Here is an 18,701-nt window from a genome sequence, read left to right as displayed (position 1 = left end):
GGGGGACCGCACTGTCACCATGTGCTGCTTCCCAGCCTCTTCCCTGCTGCTAGATTGGACAGATTGAAATCAGGGGCTCCACCCCCTGGTAATCAGAACCAGACTTCCCAGCTCTTGCCAGAGGCAGGCTGAGCATAAAAAGGATGGAGGGCCTTAGCGGTGATGGTACTGGCTGCTTTGAGCAGGCATTGGGCATTGAGCCCTGGGCCCTGGCTCCTCAGAAGCCACCTCCCCCTGGACGCTGCCCCCGCCCCGCCCCCCTCCCCCAACTCCCGCTGTTTTCATCACGGAAAATCCAGTAGGGAGGGGAAGGAAGAGACAGAGGTTCAGCAAGTGCTCACGGCTAAAGAACATTGGGGGATCTGGGAATGTATACAGATTCAGAGCTTCTAGAAAGAGACCCCTTTCCTTTACCTTCCCCTCCAGGGCGGCACAACCCAAACCCGCCCCATGGCCCCGTAAGTCCGTTACAAGAAGTTACTACCCAGAGGCAGATTCAGACTCTGCAAAAGAAGGGGGTGATATTAAACCACAGAATGAACTTCCACCCCATTGGAAGCCTGGGGCCTGAGTTAAATGGGAGGAAGACCTCATGAAAGTCTCCCAGGGAGTGGGAGTGACCGTCCAGCCCCCAAGCAGGGCAGTGGGTGGGCTGCCTGGAGTTGCTTAGCAATGGCGGTGTGTGTGTGGGTTGGGGAGGTTGGTATTGAACTTGGTATGGAGGTCCTCGCTGCTAAGTCCTTCGGGGAGACCAGGTGACACCTGCGAAGTCTCGTGTGAGGCTGAGGGCCAGGAAAGGGTGTCCAGAGACTCGGAACACAGGTGACCCAGGCATCTTCCTCTGAGTCCAGTGCTCCGTGGTCAGGTGGCGCTGGCCCCGCCAGGCCGCGCCGCGCGGGTGGCTCCAGCTCCGGGGTCAGGCCCAGTCCAATGCACCCCTGTGGAGGGGCGATCGGAGAGGCCAAGGCAGCTCTCTCCCCGGCCTCCAGTGCCGTCTGGACCTGGGCCCACCTTCTCTTCTGCGTCCGTCTGGCTCGTGAGGGTTCTGTGGCCTGTGTCCTCCGTGTCCACCTTCCCCAAACCTCCCGGGCTCTTCCCATCTCCCGGCGCCTCTGCGCTCCTCCTTCCTTCCTCCCAGCGCTTTGTGAGCGGGGTGCGCAGAAGGTGGGGAGCGCGGGGAGAGAGGAGGCCGAGGGGCGGGAGCGAGCGGAAGGTGGGGATTGGAGCGGGGCAGGAGGGAGGGGAGAAGCGCGGGAGGGAGGAGAGGAGAGGGCGGCGCGGGCGCGGGCGAGCGCGGCGGGGCGGGCGGGAGGGAGCCCAGGAGCGCGGCGCCCGCTCCCGCCTCCGGCGCCTCCCGCGCGGCCGCTCAGCGCGGGCCCCGCCGGGATGGGCTGGCCCGGGGGCTCCCCCTGCTGCTGCTGCCCCGCCCCGCCGCGCCCCCGCCCCGCCGGGCGCCCCCCGCAGGTGAGTGGCCGCGCCGGGCGGGAGGGCGGCGGCCTGTGCGTCACGGCCCGGGGGGCAGTGCCGGGGGCGGGCGCCAGGGGGCGCGGGGCCGCCGGGCCCGAGGGGGCGCGGGGAGCCGGGCCGGCGTCCCTGGGCCCTCCCTGGGCCGGGGGTCCGAGATGGCGTGGGCCGCGGCGAGCCCAGACAGCTGGCAGCCGGGACGGGGACCAGGGGGCGGGGCGCGGGTGGCGGTCAAACTCCGGTCGGGGCCGTCACGCCTTGGCGAGCCCGGTGCGCACACGCCCCCGGGCCCCGCGCTCCCCGCACCGGGCGCCGCTCCCGGGTCGCCGTGGGGCACGATCTCCCACGCGCAGGCCCCGGACCGCCCTTGCCTGGGAGGATTTTCCTTCTCTACTTCACATCGGGGAAACTGAGGCAGGAAGCAGGCCTCCAGGAGGCCGATTTCACTTTCCAGCCCCACTCCTCGGCCCCCTGGGGCTGCTGCTGCTCTCAGTTCCCCAGACCCCCCCTGGCACACCCGCAGACGCCGCCTCCCTCCCGCCCGCCTTCCCGCGCCTCACCCCTCCTCCGTGGCGGCCGGGCTCCCGGCCTCTCATCCAACCACAGCTATTTCCAGGAAGGGGGAGTGTGGGTGGAGGGGTTTCTCCAAACAAACCCCGGGCTTCGGCGTGCGATGGGGGCCAGGCCGGGGGAGAAGCTGACGGGCTCTGGAATGTTCCAGGCAGGCAGGAGAAGGGTCCTGGGGTCTGGCCATGCCTTTCCAGGCCTGCCCCAGGGAGCTGCTTTCCCGCTCCGCGCGGCCGAGGGACCCGTGCTTCCCTCTCTCCATCTTCCCTCCGAGGTGCCTCACAGGGTGGGGAAGGACCCAAAGCCAGAATTCCCCAGACACCCAGAGGGCTCAGTGAGACCCCACAAGGAAAGAGGGAGGGTCAGGAGATGTTGGAAGACCTGCTGCAGAGGAGGGTGGCTTCTTGGGGAGGGGACGTTCAGCCCCTCTGGAGGGAGCAGGAGGAAAGAGCACGCTGAAGGGTCCCGGTCAGGGTGTGAGCAACTGGAGCAGAGAAAGGCCACCCACCTACCAGCGTCCCTCCTCCCCCAGCAGCGCCGGGGACTGGAGGAGGCCAGGCCCAGTTGCCCACATTGGCCTGGGGCCTGGAATGTCCTGGGACCCGGCCAGAGCCGGTGGGGTGGGAGTGGGTTGCAGAGCCAGTGCCCCTCTCCAGTTACAGGCTAGGGGCCCTCGTTTGCCACACAGATGTCTCCCTCTGGGCAAGGTACCCTGGGGACAGACCCCCTGACCTGGAAGGAGATTTAGAGCTTCAAGAGAGAAGCCTCAGGCAAGGCCCAGCCCACGCAGGTCCACAGAAGTGTCCTGAGTGGGCTCCCACAAGGGGAGTCATCCGGAGAAGGCAGGACCGGTCCAGCCCAGGGGCAAGAGGGCGGGAGAGGGCCGGGTAAGGACCTGGTGGGAGATGCCAGAGCTGGGGGAGCTGCGCAGCGCTGGGACATTCAGTAAATACCATGCAAATGAGGGGGGTAGGTATTTGCACATTCTTTCAAGTGACAGCTCTGGCTGGTCCCAGGGGTGCTGTCCGAGGCTTGGGGCTGAGACCCCAGAGCATGAACCCCTTATATTTTTGGAAGATCACTTCCCCTGTTTCCAAGGCCCCAAACCACCTCCTTCCCTTGACTCCCGGGACAGGAAGTTGGCCCAGTGCCCAGGAGGGAGGCAGGAGGCCCACGGAGGGGTGTGGAGTATGTGGGGGGGCGGGGGGGCACTCCTGTCCATACTCAGGTCCTGGGACAGCTGCTGAGGAAGGAGGGCAGAGCTCGGGGAGCCATGAACGTGGTACTCAGGCTTTGGGGGAGGGGCAGCCCTGGGGCCGCAGTGGCAGAGCCCAAAGAGGGGCCAGGGATCTGAGAAGCTGGGCAGAAACCAGCCCGAGAAGTGAGTGAGCGGGGGCCTGTGTCAGAGCAGAGCATCTGGGGGCTGTCAGGAGAAGGGCCTCAGACGCCTTGGGCCGGGCGGGGACGGATCACTCCTGCGGGCAAAGCAGCCTGCTGGCTGGAATCTGCCTGCCAGCGTGAGTGGGGGAAGGAGGGGCACGCATGTTTTCCTTTTCCTACTTCACAACCTGTGACACTGAGGCAGAAGCTGGCCCTCAGCCCCCTTTTCCCTGATCCGCAGGATGCACTCTGGATCCTAGGATCCTGGGCTGGCCAGGACAGTTTCCTAGGGCCCACCCACCCCCCCTCACCCCCCTCACCCCCCCCCAAACACCAGAAGTCCCCAGAGAGCCTGAGAGTTCAGCTGGGAGGCCAGCCTGGTCAGGACTCCGTGTTCCCTGCTGGCCCTTGAGCCCTGCCCGGAGACCTAAATTCCCACCCTGCCCCCATCCGGCCGCACCGCCGGGGAGGGGCGGGGGAAGCGGATCTCAGGGTCATCGCAGATCCCTGGTTAGGATAGATTCCTAGGTTCAGGGCCGCTCCAGAGCAAGAGGGCTGGGGGTGGGGGCAGAAGATCTTGGGCTGACACTCCCAGCAGGATAGATCCTGGGAACCTGATCTCCGGGCCTCCCCCATCCTCCCCCCACCCCACTTCCTGGAGCAGCGACCTGCCCCCTTCCCGCCTGTACTCCCCTCCGCTTCCAGGGCTGGGCTTCTCCTCACTCCAGCCAGACAGCCTACCCTCCACCCAGGGGAAGCCGCGGCCTCGCCAGCCGCTTCCAGGAAGCCCCGGGCCTGGCCCCAGCATTGTTCGGGGCCCGCCGCGGCGCCCACACGGCCGGACACCATGAAGTCCAGCGGCCCCGTGGAGCGGCTGCTCAGAGCCCTAGGGAGGAGGGACAGCAGCCGGGCCACCACCAGGGTAGGAGTGCCCACCGGCAGGGCGGAGGAGGGGCCGCGGTGGAGGTGGGGGCTGTGGGGGAGGGGACTAGGAGATCACATTACCGGGCCAGACCCTCTTCTTCAGCCCTCTTCCCTTACTCTCCATCCCCGTACTCTGCCCCTTTGGGGTGGCCAGGGCAGAACCGGGATGCTTTGGCTCCTCTGTCACCTTCCTGCCCCAACACAGGCCAGCCCTGGGGGGGCCCGGCCCCTACACCTGCGTCTTGGTACGCTTCACTGTAGGGCCTTTCTGGGCGCTGCACTGGAGCTCCAGAGCGAGGCTAGGAGAGGAGGCTCCTTCTCCAAGTGGAGGCGTTTAGGGGGAATGGGGTGGGGTGGTGACGGTAGGGAGAGAGGGAGGGAGGAAGGGAGGGAGGGAGGGAGGGAGGGAGGCGGCCGGGTCTCAGGGTTGCCTTAGGCACAGGGGCTTTGCTTTCCACTCCTCTGTGTGCCGCTCATGCCAATTGCACCCAAGTTTCTTAGTGGGTCCAGCAAGGTTGGTCCAGTTGAGGAGCGTTCAGCTGCCGGTTTAATCCAGCTGTTTCAGGGACAGGCAGCCAAGAGACCAGGGGTGTTGCCTGGGTCCCCAGGCTGGGGATCCTGGAAGCCCCCACTGTCGGAGGCTGGGGTTGGGGTATGGTTTTCTCCACATTTTTTCAGCTTTACCCCCAAAGGAGCATGAGACAATACTATATATAGAAGGGAAGAAGGGGGCAGAAACTTGAACTCCAGGAGAGAAAAAATGGGCAGGAGAGAGGAGGCAAATGGTCCTCAGACAGAGGATGGGAGGAGGGAACGCCGTGGGAGGGATGGGGCCTCCTCATAACCCCTGACCCGCTCCCTCCGCCGATGCTGGGATCCCACTTGAACCCCCTCAAACGACGGGGTGCTCACTCCATCCAGTAGCAAGGCAGCTAAAAATTTCCCCCAAGGTCACGCTCCGGTCTGCCTCTCCCTCCAGCATTGCCGCCCGCCTTCTTACACAACTTCTGCCTGCAGCTTCAGTGCACAATGAGTAAACATGTTGTTCTTGGAGGGGGGGGGCGAGGGAGGGAGGGCCTGTCAGCTGCCTGGAGCGTGGGGACAGCAGGAGCCAGGGGACCAGGAGTGGCCGAGGCCACTCCCACCAGCCAGCCTGGGTGCTGCTGAGGGACTGTCCTCCGACATGCATGTCTGGACCCCCTGCTGCTCCCTCTGCGCATGAGCCTCGGCTGGGAGGGTAAGAGGGGAGGAGAAACGGGGGGCCTCACAGGGGAGAGTAAGAGGGCCCCTCCACGGGAGGAAAGCTCTCCTGGGGGGCGGTGACCACAAGCGGGTCACACACCAGGGCCACGTGCAGGGCCTGAGTGATCCCGTGGGGAGGAGCTGACCCGGCGAGGGTGTTGCAACGGGCCAGATTCCACGCACTGTCAAGGACAGGCCCACAGCTGGCCGGAAACAGCTGTGGCCGGCGCGTCCTACCGGTTTAGGGACTTCAATCAGTCGGGTGGAGGCAGAAAGGAACCGGCCTGACCCCAGAGACGGGCCCGCTGTGAACGGACACCTGTCTGTCTGTCCCCCGCCCCCCTAGCCTAGGAAAGCTGAGCCACACAGCTTCCGGGAGAAGGTTTTCCGGAAGAAGCCACCTGTCTGTGCAGTGTGCAAGGTGACCATCGATGGGACGGGCGTGTCCTGCAGAGGTGAGGTACCCTGTGCTGCGGCTGAGAGCCTCTGCCCAGCACCGCTCTGTCTCACAGCTCCAGCTGGCAGGACCGCGGAACATAAACAAATGTGCACACCGCCCCGTGCCTGGGCAGCATGGGCTCCGGGAGGCAGCTGCCCCCCTTCCCAACAGCCCTTGCTCCCCATGGCCAACACCCCCAGCAACACCTTCCCACCCTGACTGTGGCTGGGGGCCTCCCTCCCTCCCTGTCAGTGCCCCCTCCCCAATCCCGGCCTAGGCAGTAGTACTCCACTGCCATCTCTGCCCCTGCTCCCCCCACTCCATCTCTGAAATACTGCTCCCCCCACCCCCCACCCCACCCTTCCTCCTGCAAGTCACAGGGCGTCTGGTTCCAGGGCCTGGGGAGACGGGAGAGGGTCACCCCAGAAAAGCCCCTGCTAACCCTTCCTCTCCCTTTTCCCCTCAGTCTGCAAGGTGGCCACACACAGAAAATGTGAAGCCAAGGTGGGTACCTGGTTGGGAGGAGGGAACGGAGGTCCCTTCCTCCTCAAAACAGGCTTCTCCAGCCACTCTGGCACCACCCCTCCACCCCTCTCTTCCTTGGGGAGCCCCTGCTGAGGTGGGAGAGGGTGCTGTTCCGGGCCCTTTAAGAGCCACCCTACTCCACCCCCTGGAGGTCTGGCCCAGGCGAGTGGACAGCTAGACAGCGTTTGTCTTGGTGCTGTGCCCAGGCTGCAGCTGGCAAGAGAGTGGGGGTGGGGAATGAATGAGAAGGAGGAAGGGTGGGGTGGGGGGTGGGGGGAGCAGTATTTCAGAGACTGGGCAGCCGGATGGGCTGTGCCTTCCCTCTGGGGAGGGGGCCCCAGGATGCCTGGGTGGGTCTTGTCCTCAGCCCCGGAGAGGCTGGGCAGAGGTGCAAGCTGTAGAGACGGCACACCCTGTCCACTGGGGACCTGAGACACCCCATCCCAGAGGAGGGTCCCTGGTCCCCCTCCTGCAGTATGGGGGTCCCCAGAGCCCTGGAGCCAGCTTGGGGGAGCTGTGTGCCCAGGGGCGGGGTCTCCGGTGAAAGAGGCCAGTGTCAGTGCCTGGCCGTGGCCTGCCTGCATGGCTCTATATATAACTCCTGCCCTGCAGCTGGATGAATGGGGGTCTGTGTGGGCACGGGGCTGGGAGCCAAGAGCAACAAGTGGGGGGCCTGGGCTGAGGGACCTAGGAGCCAGAGGGGAGGCTCCCTTAAATAGAGGGACTTCAGCTGGAGCCTGCACCCATCTCCTAACAGCCCCTCCACCTCGCTGACGCGGAGGGGTGGCCCCATCCTTAAGCCCAGCAGAGCCCGCTTCACCGGGAGCTTAGCCCCTCACTCAGGTCTCCTTCCAGGTGACTTCGTCCTGCCAGGCCGTGCCTCCCGCAGAGCTGGTGAGTGAGCGCTGGGACGGAAGGGGGAGGCGAGGAACCTGGCTGCAGGGTCCAAAAGTCTGGTGGCCACAGGGGGAGGGGCGGGAGGAGGGAGGGCAGAGTTACCTTGAATGGACTGCTGTGGGTATGGCTCATCCTGAGATAGAAGGAAACATGGTCTCAGCCTTCTCTCTCTTCTCCTCTGAGCTCTTGGGCGTAGGACTCTCCTCCCTTTCCCAATAGAGCCTTTCCAGGGACTTGGCAGGCGGTCTCCGCTTTCCCGGGGCCCAGACAGGGCCTTGCTCCTCTCCTAACCACCCCTTCTCCACCCCGCCCGCCCCGCCCGCCTCTAGCGGAGAAACACGGCCCCCGTGAGGCGCATAGAGCACCTGGTAGGTGATGCTGGAGGGGGCGGCGTGGGGGCGGGAGCAGGAAGCGCTGGGAGTATGGGAGGAAGGACTAGGTTTCCCGTAACCGGTTTGGCTCAGTGGATAGAGCATCGGCCTGCGGACTGAAGGGTCTGGGGTTCAATTCCGGGCACATCCCCAGTGGGGGGTGTGCAAGAGGCAGCTGATCGATGATTCTCTCTCATCTCTTTCATCGATGTTTCTGGCTCTCTATTCCCTCTCTTCCTCTCTGTAAAATTAAAAATAAATAAATAAATAAAGGAACCTAGGCCTCTTCTGAGGACAAAAGTTCTTAGATCTCTGGAGTGGGGACCCTAGAACCCTGGAGTGTGGGGGGTTGTGGGGGAAGACACCCAAAGAGACGCTTGCTCATCATCTCGTCTCACCCTCCAGGGATCCACCAAGTCTCTGAACCACTCCAAGCAGCGCAGCACTCTGCCCAGGTAAGTGCGGGCGCCGAAGGTGGGCCCACGGGATGCCCCTGACGCCGTCCCCACCCCTCAGCCAGGGGCAGGGGCCCCAGCAAAACCCCCTGGGACAGCTCCACCGCCCAAGTGGACAGCCCCACCCACTGGGGACCAGGAGGCCTCACCCGCCCACGGTCAGACAGACACCCATCCATCACACCCGCCCCTCCGAGACCCCGCCCCTCCGTCCCTCACGCGGCCTCGCACCTTCCAGGAGCTTCAGCCTGGACCCGCTCATGGAGCGCCGCTGGGACCTGGACCTCACCTACGTGACCGAGCGGATCCTGGCCGCCGCCTTCCCGGCGCGGCCGGACGAGGAGCGGCACCGGAGCCACCTGCGCGAGCTGGCTCACGTGCTGCAGTCCAAGCACCGGGACAAGTACCTGGTGAGGGCGGGGCCTGCCGCCGCCAGCCAATGGGAGGGCTGGGAGGCCTGGATGGGCTAGGCTGCGCCCTGACGTCACGCCATCGGAGGCGGGGCCCGGGGCAGCTGGAACCGCCCTGGAGTGCCCACGACTCTGTCGCTGCGGGCAGGGCCCTGGCAACCTCCTCATTCTGGAGAAGGACTCTTAGGGTCACTGCGGGCGTTACCATCTTCATGCGTCAGGTCTAAAGCCTCCCCCCTTTTCTTGCAGTTCTTCAACCTTTCGGAAAAAAGACACGACCTGACCCGCCTAAATCCCAAGGTAGGCAGGCATTAAAGCCATCAAACAGAATCATCCCCACACAAGAAGCCCCCAGCCTCCTGGTTATTAACAGTAGCAACTGGTATCTACTTCACGCTTAAGCACGTTATCATATGACATATATTTGAGTCACCCCAAAGCATGGTGCCACGGGTATCAACCCACTGCACAGAGGTGGAAAGTGGTGAGGCTGCTATGGACAGCCAAGAGGCCGACCTTGCCCCAGACCCATACACCATGTCCCTTTTCCATCCATCTCTCTTGGCTGTGCCCCCCCTCCAAGTTTCACCCCTGCACCCCCCACCCCCAGGTCCAGGACTTCGGTTGGCCTGAGCTGCACGCACCCCCCCTGGACAAGCTGTGCTCCATCTGCAAAGCCATGGAGACCTGGCTCAGTGCTGACCCACAGCATGTGGTCGTACTGTACTGCAAGGTGGGCTGGGACCTCGGGTTTGCAGGGCCGGGCTGTCCTCAGCCTGGGGTCCCAGCAGGCCCTGCATCCCCGTCTCTATTCTCAGGGGAGCAAGAGCAAGCTCGGGGTCATCGTCTCTGCCTACATGCACTACAGCAAGATCTCCGCAGGGTGAGGCTCCTGGCGCTTGAGTGGCCCCTTCCCCAATGGCCCTTCCTCCAGCTGGTCCTTGGCCAGCCCATTCCCCCTGAAGCCCCACCTCTGTGTTCAGAGAGCCATGTACCAATAACCTGACATTGCCACCTCCTTTTTCTCACTTGTACTTCATCACAGTTCTCTGGGGCTGCCACGAACTAAGTGGCTTAAGACAGCAGAAATTGATTGTCTCCGTTCTGGAGGCTAGAAATCTAAAACTGAGGCGTCCGCAGGACCTCACTCCCTCTGAGACTCCGGGCAGAATCCTTCCTTGCCTCCTCCTAGCTCCTGGTGGTGGCCAGCAATCCTTAGTGCTCCTTGGCTTGTGGCTGCATCCCTCCAATCTCTGCCTCCGTCGTCACGTGACCTTCTCTCTGTGTGTCTGTGTTTCTTCTCTTCTTCTAAGGACACCAATCATATTGGATTAAGGGCTCACCCTACTCCAGTATGACACCTTAACTAATTACATCTGCAACGACCCTATTGCCAAATAAGGTCACATTCTGAGGTATATATATCTTTTTGGGGGACACAATTCAACCCATAACATGGCCAATTGCCCCATTTTACAGATGAGGAAACTAAAGCTCAGGGAACAACTGTTTGAGGTCCAGCAACTAGTAAAGCGACTTATGTGGGGTTTCTAGTTCTCGTTACCACTACAATAAGTTTTCTCTAGATTTGGGGGTCCCCTCTCTCATCCTCCCCTGGGGCTTAGAGATGGGAGACCAGGATGGAGACCATCCCCTCACCCCCTGCACTTATTTGCTCTCCCCAGGGCGGACCAGGCACTGGCCACTCTTACCATGCGGAAGTTCTGTGAGGACAAGGTGGCCGCGGATCTGCAGCCCTCCCAGCGCCGGTGAGCCACCTGGGTGGGGACAGGCCGGAGGAGTAGTCTCTCCATGGCTACCAAGGTCAAGTTTTTCTCACTCACATAGCACACTTTAACGGGCACCTGGATGTGCCAGGCACTGGGCCAAGTGCTGAGCATTCAGAACAAACAAGATCCTTGCTTTTACGGACCTTACATTCCAGGGGAGTAGAAGGCAATGAACCTGTGATGAATAGACAAGATCGTGTTGGAGGATGACAAGTGCTATGAAGAAAATAAAGCTGAGTCTTATTTTAGAGACTTGCAACCCGGCTAGTGTGGTTAGGTGGTTGAGCACTGACCTATGAACCAAAAGGTCACCGGTTCAATTCCTGGTCAGGGCACATGCCCAGCTTGTGGGTTCGATCCCCAATAGAGGGCATGCAGGAGGCAGCCAATCAATGATTCTTTCTCACCAATGTTTCTAGCTCTCTATCCCTTTCCCTTCCTCTCTAAAAATCAATAAAAACATACTTTTTTTTTTTTGGTATATATTTTATTGATTTTTTCACAGAGAGGAAGGGAGAGGGACAGAGAGCTAGAAACATCGATGAGAGAGAAACATCGACCAGCTGCCTCCTGCACACCCCCTACCAGGGGTATGCCCACAACCAATGTACATGCCCTTGACTGGAATCGATCCTGGGACCTTTCAGTCTGCAGACAAATGCTCTATCCACTGAGCCAAACCAGTTTCGGCAATAAAAACAGACTTAAAAAAAAAAAAAAAAAAAACATAAAAAAGAGAAACTTGCAGGTTCTGTCTCTAAGGTTCTGTCTCTAAGGTCTAGGCAAAGGGGGCAGCAAGCATAAAATCTTGAAGCAGCAGGAAGGATTGAGGTTAGATACAAGGGAGAACTTTCTGGTGGCTGGAATGGGAGGAAAGTGCTGAGGAGAAGAGCAGGCCTTCTAAGGGTGGGTGGGAGGTGTGCACAGTTGAAGTGCTACAAGGGGACCTCCAGAGGAAGGGGCTTATGTTCTTCTTGACACCCCCTCCGTCCCCCCCAGATACATCAACTACTTCAGCGGCCTGCTGTCTGGCTCCATCAGAATGAACAGCAGCCCTCTCTTCCTGCACTATGTGCTCGTGCCTGTGCTGCCAGCCTTTGAGCCTGGCACAGGTGAGTCTGCCTGGGATGTACGCCATGGGGGGCTGTTCCCCCACCCCCGTCACTCAGTCCTCCTCATGTGCCTTCTTGCCCGTCTAGGCTTCCAGCCCTTCCTCAAGATCTACCAGTCCATGCAGCTTGTCTACACATCTGGAGTCTAGTGAGTGCTGTGCTCCCATCCCCTGCTCCCCTGGGCCCCAGCTCCCTGTTTCTCCAGCCTCCCCAAGCACCTAGGCCTCCAGCTCTAGCCACTGTACCGGAAACTGACACCACCATGGGGTCCCTTTCATAGATGGGGAAGCTGAGGCTCAGCTAAAGGTCTCTCACCCAGGGCTCAGACTCCCCTCTCCCAACTGCCTTCTGACTCTTCCCACTGAGCCTGAGGGCCTCTGACTCCGCTCTGCCTTTCCCTCTCTTCCAGTCACATCGCAGGCCCTGGTCCCCAGCAGCTTTGCATCAGCCTGGAGCCAGCCCTCCTCCTCAAAGGCGACGTCATGGTGAGGGGCCTTGGCAACAAGAGGAGGCTTGGAGATGGGCCGACGGGTGGTACTGTCATCTCCTGCCAGCAGCACAAGCTCTAGTGAATCATGAATTCAATCCATATTGGAGGGGGAAGGGAGGTCTCCTACACGGGGGTCACCTTGAGGCTGAGGCCAGGCAGGGCTGTAGGCAGGCACCCCAAAGGGTAGAACCACAGAGGAGGGGGAAGTGGACATGAGGACCTGACCCCAGGCTCCCTCGCCAGGTGACGTGCTATCACAAGAGTGGCCGGGGGACAGACCGGACCCTGGTGTTCCGAGTCCAGTTCCACACGTGCACCATCCACGGGCCACGGCTCTCCTTTCCCAAAGACCAGCTGGACGAGGCCTGGACGGGTGAGTCGGAGACAGGTGGTGTGAGGGCCAGGTCCCAGGAGAGGGCAGGCGGGCGGGGGACCTGGCTTCTCACTGTCCGCTCCTCACAGATGAGAGGTTCCCCTTCCAAGCGTCAGTGGAGTTCCTCTTCTCCTCCAGCCCCGAGAAGATGAAAGGTAAGCGCAGGGGGGCAGGCAGGGCTGAAGGCCGAGGGCCTGCTTCTCACCGCGTGGGCCTTCCGCAGGAAACACCCCCCGGAACGACCCCGCCATCACCGTGGACTACAACACGGCCGAGCCCGCTGTGCGCTGGGACTCCTACGAGAACTTCAACCAGCACCACGAGGACAGCGCGGAAGGTGTGTGCAGCGGCCCAACCGCGGCGGGAGGGGAGGGTGGGGGGGTGCGCTCTTTCCTCCCCAAGCAGGTCCGCCTCCCAAGAGACACCCCCTGAGCCGGAGTCTCCAGGGCTGTCCCCCTCATTAACACTCTCCTTTCCCTGCCTGCCACCCTTCCTCTCCCCACGCAGGCTCCCTGACCCACACGCGGGGCCCCCTCGATGGCAGTCCGTACGCCCAGGTGCAGCGAGCCCCCCGCCAGACTCCGCCGGCGCCTTCTCCGGAGCTGCCCCCAGCCCCGCTGCTGTCCATCAGCAGCGACTCCGGCCATTCGTCCACCATCACCACTGAGCCGGCGGCGGAGTCCCCCGGCCGGCCACCCCCCACCGCTGCCGAGCGGCAGGAGCTGGACCGCCTCCTGGGAGGCTGCGGGGTGGCCGGCGGGGGCCGGGGGGCCGGGCGCGAGACGGCCATCCTGGATGACGAGGAGCAGCCCCCTGCCAGCGGAGGCGCCCACCTTGGGACGTACGCGGGCCACCGACCTGCCCTCAGCCGCCACTGCTCCTGCCGCCAGGGCTACCGGGAGCCCTGCGGGGTCCCCAATGGGGGCTACTACCAGCCAGAGGGCACCCTGGAGAGGCGGCGGCTGGCCTATGGGTACGAGGGGCCGGCCCAGGGCTATGCCGAGGCCTCCGTGGAGAAGAGGCGCCTCTGCAGGTCGCTGTCCGAGGGGCCGTACCCTTATGCCCCCGAGCTGGGGAAGCCGGCCGGCGGGGACTTCGGCTACCGCGCCCCAGGCTACCGGGAGGTGGTGATCCTGGAGGAACCTGGGCTGCCCACCGCCCTGTGTTCCTGCCCCGCTTGTCAGGAGAAGCTGGCGCTGCCCACCACGGCTCTGTATGGGCTACGGCTGGAGAGGGAGGCTGGAGAGGGGTGGGCGAGCGAGGCCAGCAAGCCTCTCCTGCACCCTGTGCGGCCCGGGCACCCGCTCCCCCTGCTGGTGCCAGCTTGCGGGCACCACCATGCCCCAATACCTGACTACAGCTGCCTGAAGCCACCCAAGGCAGGCGAGGAAGGGCACGAGGGCTGCTCCTATGCCCTGTGCCCAGAAGGCAGGTATGGGCATCCGGGCTACCCTGCCCTGGTGACCTACGGCTATGGAGGTGCGGTTCCCAGTTTCTGCCCAGCGTATGGCCGGGTGCCCCACAGCTTCGGCTCTGCGGGTGAGGGCAGAGGGTACCCCAGCCCTGGGGCCCACTCCCCACGGGCTGGCTCCGTGTCGCCGGGCAGCCCACCCTACCCACCATCCAGGAAGCTGAGCTACGAGATCCCTGCAGAGGAGGGAGGGGACAGGTATCCGCTGCCCGGCCACCTGGCCCCAGCAGGACCCCTGACATCTGCAGGTGAGGGGCCCTGGGGTGGGAAGTGCCCCGGGCAGAGGAGGGCTCTAGAATATGGTTGGGAAGGAACAGAGCGAAAGACCTAAGCCAGGCAGAGGCCTGTTCCTGACTCACGGCCTCTACTCTCCCCTTCCCTGCAGAGTCGCCTGAGCCGGCGCCCTGGAGGGAGGGCCCCAGCAGGCACAGCACCCTGCCTCGGTCTCCCCGAGATGCCCCGGGCAGTACCTCTTCAGAGATGTCTGGTCCCTCCACACCCCTGCACACCAGCAGCCCGGTCCAGGGCAAGGAAAGGTAGGCAAACAGCTCTTTGCCCCACACACTGAAGGCTGGGGTGGGGGGGCAGCTCACCACGGGGGACTCTGAGGCCCTGCTGACTACCTGTCCTCCCTCCCCACAGCACCCGGCGGCAGGACACCAGGTCCCCCACTTTGGCACCCCCTCAGAGACTGAGTCCTGGCGAGCCCTTGCTGCCTGTACCCCAGGGGGGCGCTGAGAAGCCTCCTGAGCTGCCAGCAAGAAGTGGGCTTGAGCCTCCGGCCCCAAGCCCCTTATCCCCGACCTCCCCGCCCAGCTCACCCAACGACTGGCCTCAGCAGAGGAGTCCCGGGGGTCGCTCAGACAGTGGCAGCCCAAGGGGCCCTGTGCCCACCACGCTGCCCGGCCTCCGCCACGCCCCCTGGCAGGGCCTTCGAGAGCCACCGGACAGCCCGGACGGGTCCCCCCTCACGCCTGTGCCTACCCAGATGCCCTGGCTTGTGGCCAGCCCTGAGCCACCTCAGAGCTCACCCACGCCTGCCTTCCCCGTGGCAGCATCCTATGATATCAATGGCCCCACCCAGCCCCCACTTCCTGAGAAACGCCACCCGCCGGGGCCTGGGCCACAGCCGGGCCCCTGGGGCCCAGGGCAGGCATCACCACCAGCCAGAGGCACCAGTCACCACGTCACCTTCGCACCTCAGCTCCCAGATAACACCCCTCAGCCCCCAGGTATAAAGGCCTCGAGGAAGGGGTGTGAGGGGGGCCACCTTGGAAGAGACCTTTTCCCCAGGGGTGGGCATGGTGTGGGCACTTGGGAGCCCTGGGGCCAAGCTCAGTCCTTCCCTGCCCCAGAGCCTCCCCTCCAAGAGAGCCAGAGCAACGTCAAGTTTGTCCAGGATACGTCCAAGTTCTGGTACAAGCCACACCTGTCCCGTGACCAAGGTGAGAAGCCAGCCTGCCCACCGCTCCCACCCTCCAGGGCTCTGTCTGGGCTTTGCCCGATCCAGCCAGCCTTCCAGTTGGCGCCCTTACTGCCTCCACCCGTCTCAGTGTTGACTCTGAGCGGAGCGCCTCACTAGCAGGTGATTCTCGGCTTTGTGCCCAAGGAGATGTAGACTGGCTGTTGTCAGCACCCTCCCTGTTGATTCTAAAGTGCTGTGCCCAGATGCCCAACACTGCCCCAGCTGTCAGGACAGCGCCTGGGGAGCTGGCTGGCAGAGCCGAGGAGCAGCCGCCTGGGGCTCAGCCAGCCACTGTGAGTGAACACTCTGCCTCCCCCAGCCATCGCCCTGCTGAAGGACAAGGACCCTGGGGCCTTCCTCATCAGGGACAGCCATTCATTCCAAGGAGCCTATGGGCTGGCCCTCAAGGTGGCTACACCCCCACCCAGTGCTCAGCCCTGGAAAGGTACAGAACCCCCAGACCCAAATGGGATGGGGAGTGGGGCGGGGCAGGCACAGTGGCAGGACAAGGGGTGGCGGGCCCTGCCCCTTCTTGGTGGGAGGGACAGGAAGTGACTCTCAGGCACTGGAAAGAATCCCAGCAGGATAGAGGCAGGAACCTGGAATCTGATAAAGCCTCTCTCTCCCCTCCCGGCCTCTCAGGGGACCCCTTGGAACAGCTGGTCCGCCATTTTCTCATTGAGACCGGGCCCAAAGGCGTGAAGATCAAGGGTTGTCCCAGCGAGCCCTACTTTGGTGAGAAGCTGGGGCCGGGGAGGCCACGCTGGGTGGGTCTAGGGAGGCCAAGGGATTTCAGGAGGGTGGGGGGAAGGTTGGGGCACCCTGCGGGCACCCCAGGACTTCTCTCACCTCTCTGCAGGCAGCCTCTCCGCCCTGGTCTCCCAGCACTCCATCTCCCCCCTGTCCCTGCCCTGCTGCCTGCGCATTCCCAGCAAAGGTGGGTGTTTTGTCTGTCCTCCCCGCCCACCGCAGCCTGCCCTCCTTTGGGATGGCAGAGGGAGTTCTGCAGCTCTCTCCAATGCCACTCCCTGCTGACCTGCCTGCTGGCTCTTCTCTTCAGATCCTCTGGAGGAGACCCCGGAGATCCCGGTGCCTGCCAACATGAGCACAGCGGCAGACCTCCTGCGGCAGGGCGCCGGTAGGGGCCTCTCCCTCCCTGGGCACCACGGGGGCACTGCAGACACGGGCACAGCACACGGAAAGGCCTTGAGATGGACGGGCGCTGGCAGATGCTTTTAAACCATAAGGCAGGGGAGCCTCATCTTTGTAGGGAGGTTGGATAAGGAGGTCCCCAGTCTGGGTTCTCAAAGTTTTGTGAACATGAGAATCCTGGGGAGGGGGCTCGTCGGAATGCAGATTCTCAGGTCCAGTTCCAGCATCTCTGACTGTAGATCTAGGGGTCATAGAATCTGCCTTTTTTTTTTTACAGAGAGGAAGGGAGAGGGATAGAGAGCTAGAAACATCGATGAGAGAGGAACATCGACCAGCTGCCTCCTGCACACTTCCCACTGGGGATGTGCCCGCAACCAATGTACATGCCCTTGACCGGAATTGAACCTGGGACCTCTCAGTCCGCAGGCCAATGCCCTATCCACTGAGCCAAACCGGTTTTGGCAGAATCTGCCTTTTTTAATAGTTACCTTTATGCCAAAACCGGTTTGGCTCAGTGGATAGAGCATCAGCCTGCGGAATGAAAGGTCCCAGGTTCGATTCTGGTCAAGGGCATGTACATTGGTTGCGGGCACATTCCCAGTTGGGGGTGTGCAGGAGGCAGCTGGTCGATGATTCTCTCATCGATATTTCTAGCTCTCTGTCCCTCTCCCTTCCTTTCTGTGAAAATCAATAAAATATATATTTATAAAAAAGTTACCTTTGTGATTCCAATGCATTTTGAGCAGAGCTAGCCAGGGAAAAGTACAAGAGCTGGTGGGGAGGAGGGGGAGGGGAGACAACTCTCAGGGCTGATGGAGCCAGTGCTCCCCCACAACCCTCTTCTTGTCCCCAAAGCCTGCAGTGTGCTCTACCTGACTTCCGTGGAGACCGAGTCACTGACGGGCCCCCAGGCGGTCGCCCGGGCAAGCTCGGCAGCTCTGGGCTGCAGCCCCCGCCCGACGCCAGCTGTAGTGCACTTCAAGGTCTCAGCCCAGGGCATTACCCTGACAGACAACCAAAGGAAGTGAGTGTGTGCCCTGAGCGCCTGGGGAATCCCAAACACAGGCCCTCGGGACCCCAATTTCTGGGTGTGACTCCCCCTTCCTCTTCACAGGCTTTTCTTTCGCCGCCATTATCCAGTGAACAGCATCACCTTCTCCAGCACTGACCCTCAGGACCGGAGGTGACTCTCCCTCCTGCCCTTTCTCCCCATCGGGCCCTGCAAACCAGGCCCCTGGCCAGCTCCTCCTCTGGTAGCCATTCCCTGGGGTGCATTCGTCACACTTCTTTTCCTTTTGCAGATGGACCAACCCCGATGGAACCACCTCCAAGTAAGCTTCCCATCAGTGCAATCCCTTTCCTCCACGGGATTGACGTGCCTCCTTCCTCCCCACCCCGGCTCTGTATCCCTTGTGGAAGGGTGCTGAGCCCCCACCTGACCACCTTTGTCCCCCTAGGATCTTTGGCTTCGTGGCCAAGAAGCCGGCAAGCCCCTGGGAGAATGTGTGTCACCTCTTCGCAGAGCTTGACCCTGATCAGCCTGCAGGCGCCATTGTCACCTTTATCACCAAAGTTCTACTGGGCCAGAGGAAATGAAGGAAGGCCACAAGCTCAGAGCCCACACCAACACTGCGTCCCTCCCAGCACCCCACAGCCCTCACTTCCCCCGGCCTGGGCCCCGGAGCCGGCCCTCTCCCTTAGGAATAGGCAGTGGGCACCAGCCTGGGACACTGCTCCCCCGCCCCGCCCCAGCCTGCTAAGCTAAGTGGACGGGCCCACGAGATGACCTTGCACGTGAGCAGATGGCAGAGATGGGCATGTGAAGGGTGAGGAAGCGATCAGGACAGCCCCACCTGTACGTCAGCCCTGGAGAGGAGCCAGTTCCACCCAGCTGCAGGTCCCAGTGTGGCGGGGAGAGGGGAGCAGGCTGGGGAGCAACGTACTCCCTCCTCTGCCTTCTCTGAGCAGAGGGATCAGAGTGGGATCACAGGAAAAGGGGGGGAAAGAGTCTATTTTTGTCTAATAATAAAGAATTTCTATGATGTCTACTTGGAGGTGGAGTCGTGTCTATTCACAGGAGGGCAAAGCCCACGTCTCCCCGGGGCCGTGCCTGTGGGAGAGCCAGGTCCACGGAGCACACGCAGCCCCATCCTGGGCCTCACGCTGGTCCACGA

General features: G+C 62.5%; 1 protein-coding gene across 4 annotated transcripts; it reads left to right on the top strand.

Annotated features, from left to right (window-relative positions):
• The first annotated feature begins 340 nt into the window (after positions 1 to 340).
• TNS2 (tensin 2) lies at positions 341 to 18,575 on the top strand. 4 transcript variants are annotated; one of them, XM_084877294.1, is made up of 29 exons: positions 341 to 1,464; positions 5,924 to 6,032; positions 6,483 to 6,520; positions 7,397 to 7,435; positions 7,768 to 7,806; positions 8,215 to 8,264; positions 8,503 to 8,674; positions 8,924 to 8,974; positions 9,285 to 9,407; positions 9,493 to 9,557; positions 10,360 to 10,443; positions 11,464 to 11,576; positions 11,664 to 11,724; positions 11,986 to 12,061; positions 12,310 to 12,439; positions 12,529 to 12,594; positions 12,663 to 12,776; positions 12,947 to 14,158; positions 14,296 to 14,446; positions 14,553 to 15,142; positions 15,266 to 15,355; positions 15,695 to 15,820; positions 16,018 to 16,110; positions 16,235 to 16,312; positions 16,436 to 16,513; positions 17,383 to 17,551; positions 17,642 to 17,710; positions 17,829 to 17,858; positions 17,985 to 18,575. In XM_084877294.1, the coding sequence occupies exons 1-29, from the start codon at positions 931 to 933 to the stop codon at positions 18,121 to 18,123; spliced, it is 4,689 nt and encodes a 1,562-aa protein (XP_084733420.1). In that variant the 5' UTR covers positions 341 to 930; the 3' UTR covers positions 18,124 to 18,575. The 4 variants fall into 4 exon arrangements, with proteins under 4 accessions (XP_084733420.1, XP_084733419.1, XP_084733421.1 ...); XM_084877293.1 differs by having other exon boundaries at positions 12,944 to 14,158; XM_084877295.1 differs by lacking the exon at positions 341 to 1,464 and adding an exon at positions 4,043 to 4,333.
• The last annotated feature ends 126 nt before the right edge of the window (positions 18,576 to 18,701 follow it).

The sequence above is a fragment of the Pipistrellus hanaki genome, assembly GCF_964339955.1.
Source record: "Pipistrellus hanaki genome assembly, chromosome: 3".
Taxonomy (NCBI): Eukaryota; Metazoa; Chordata; class Mammalia; order Chiroptera; family Vespertilionidae; genus Pipistrellus; species Pipistrellus hanaki.
This window is presented reverse-complemented; position numbering and strand designations above follow the sequence as displayed.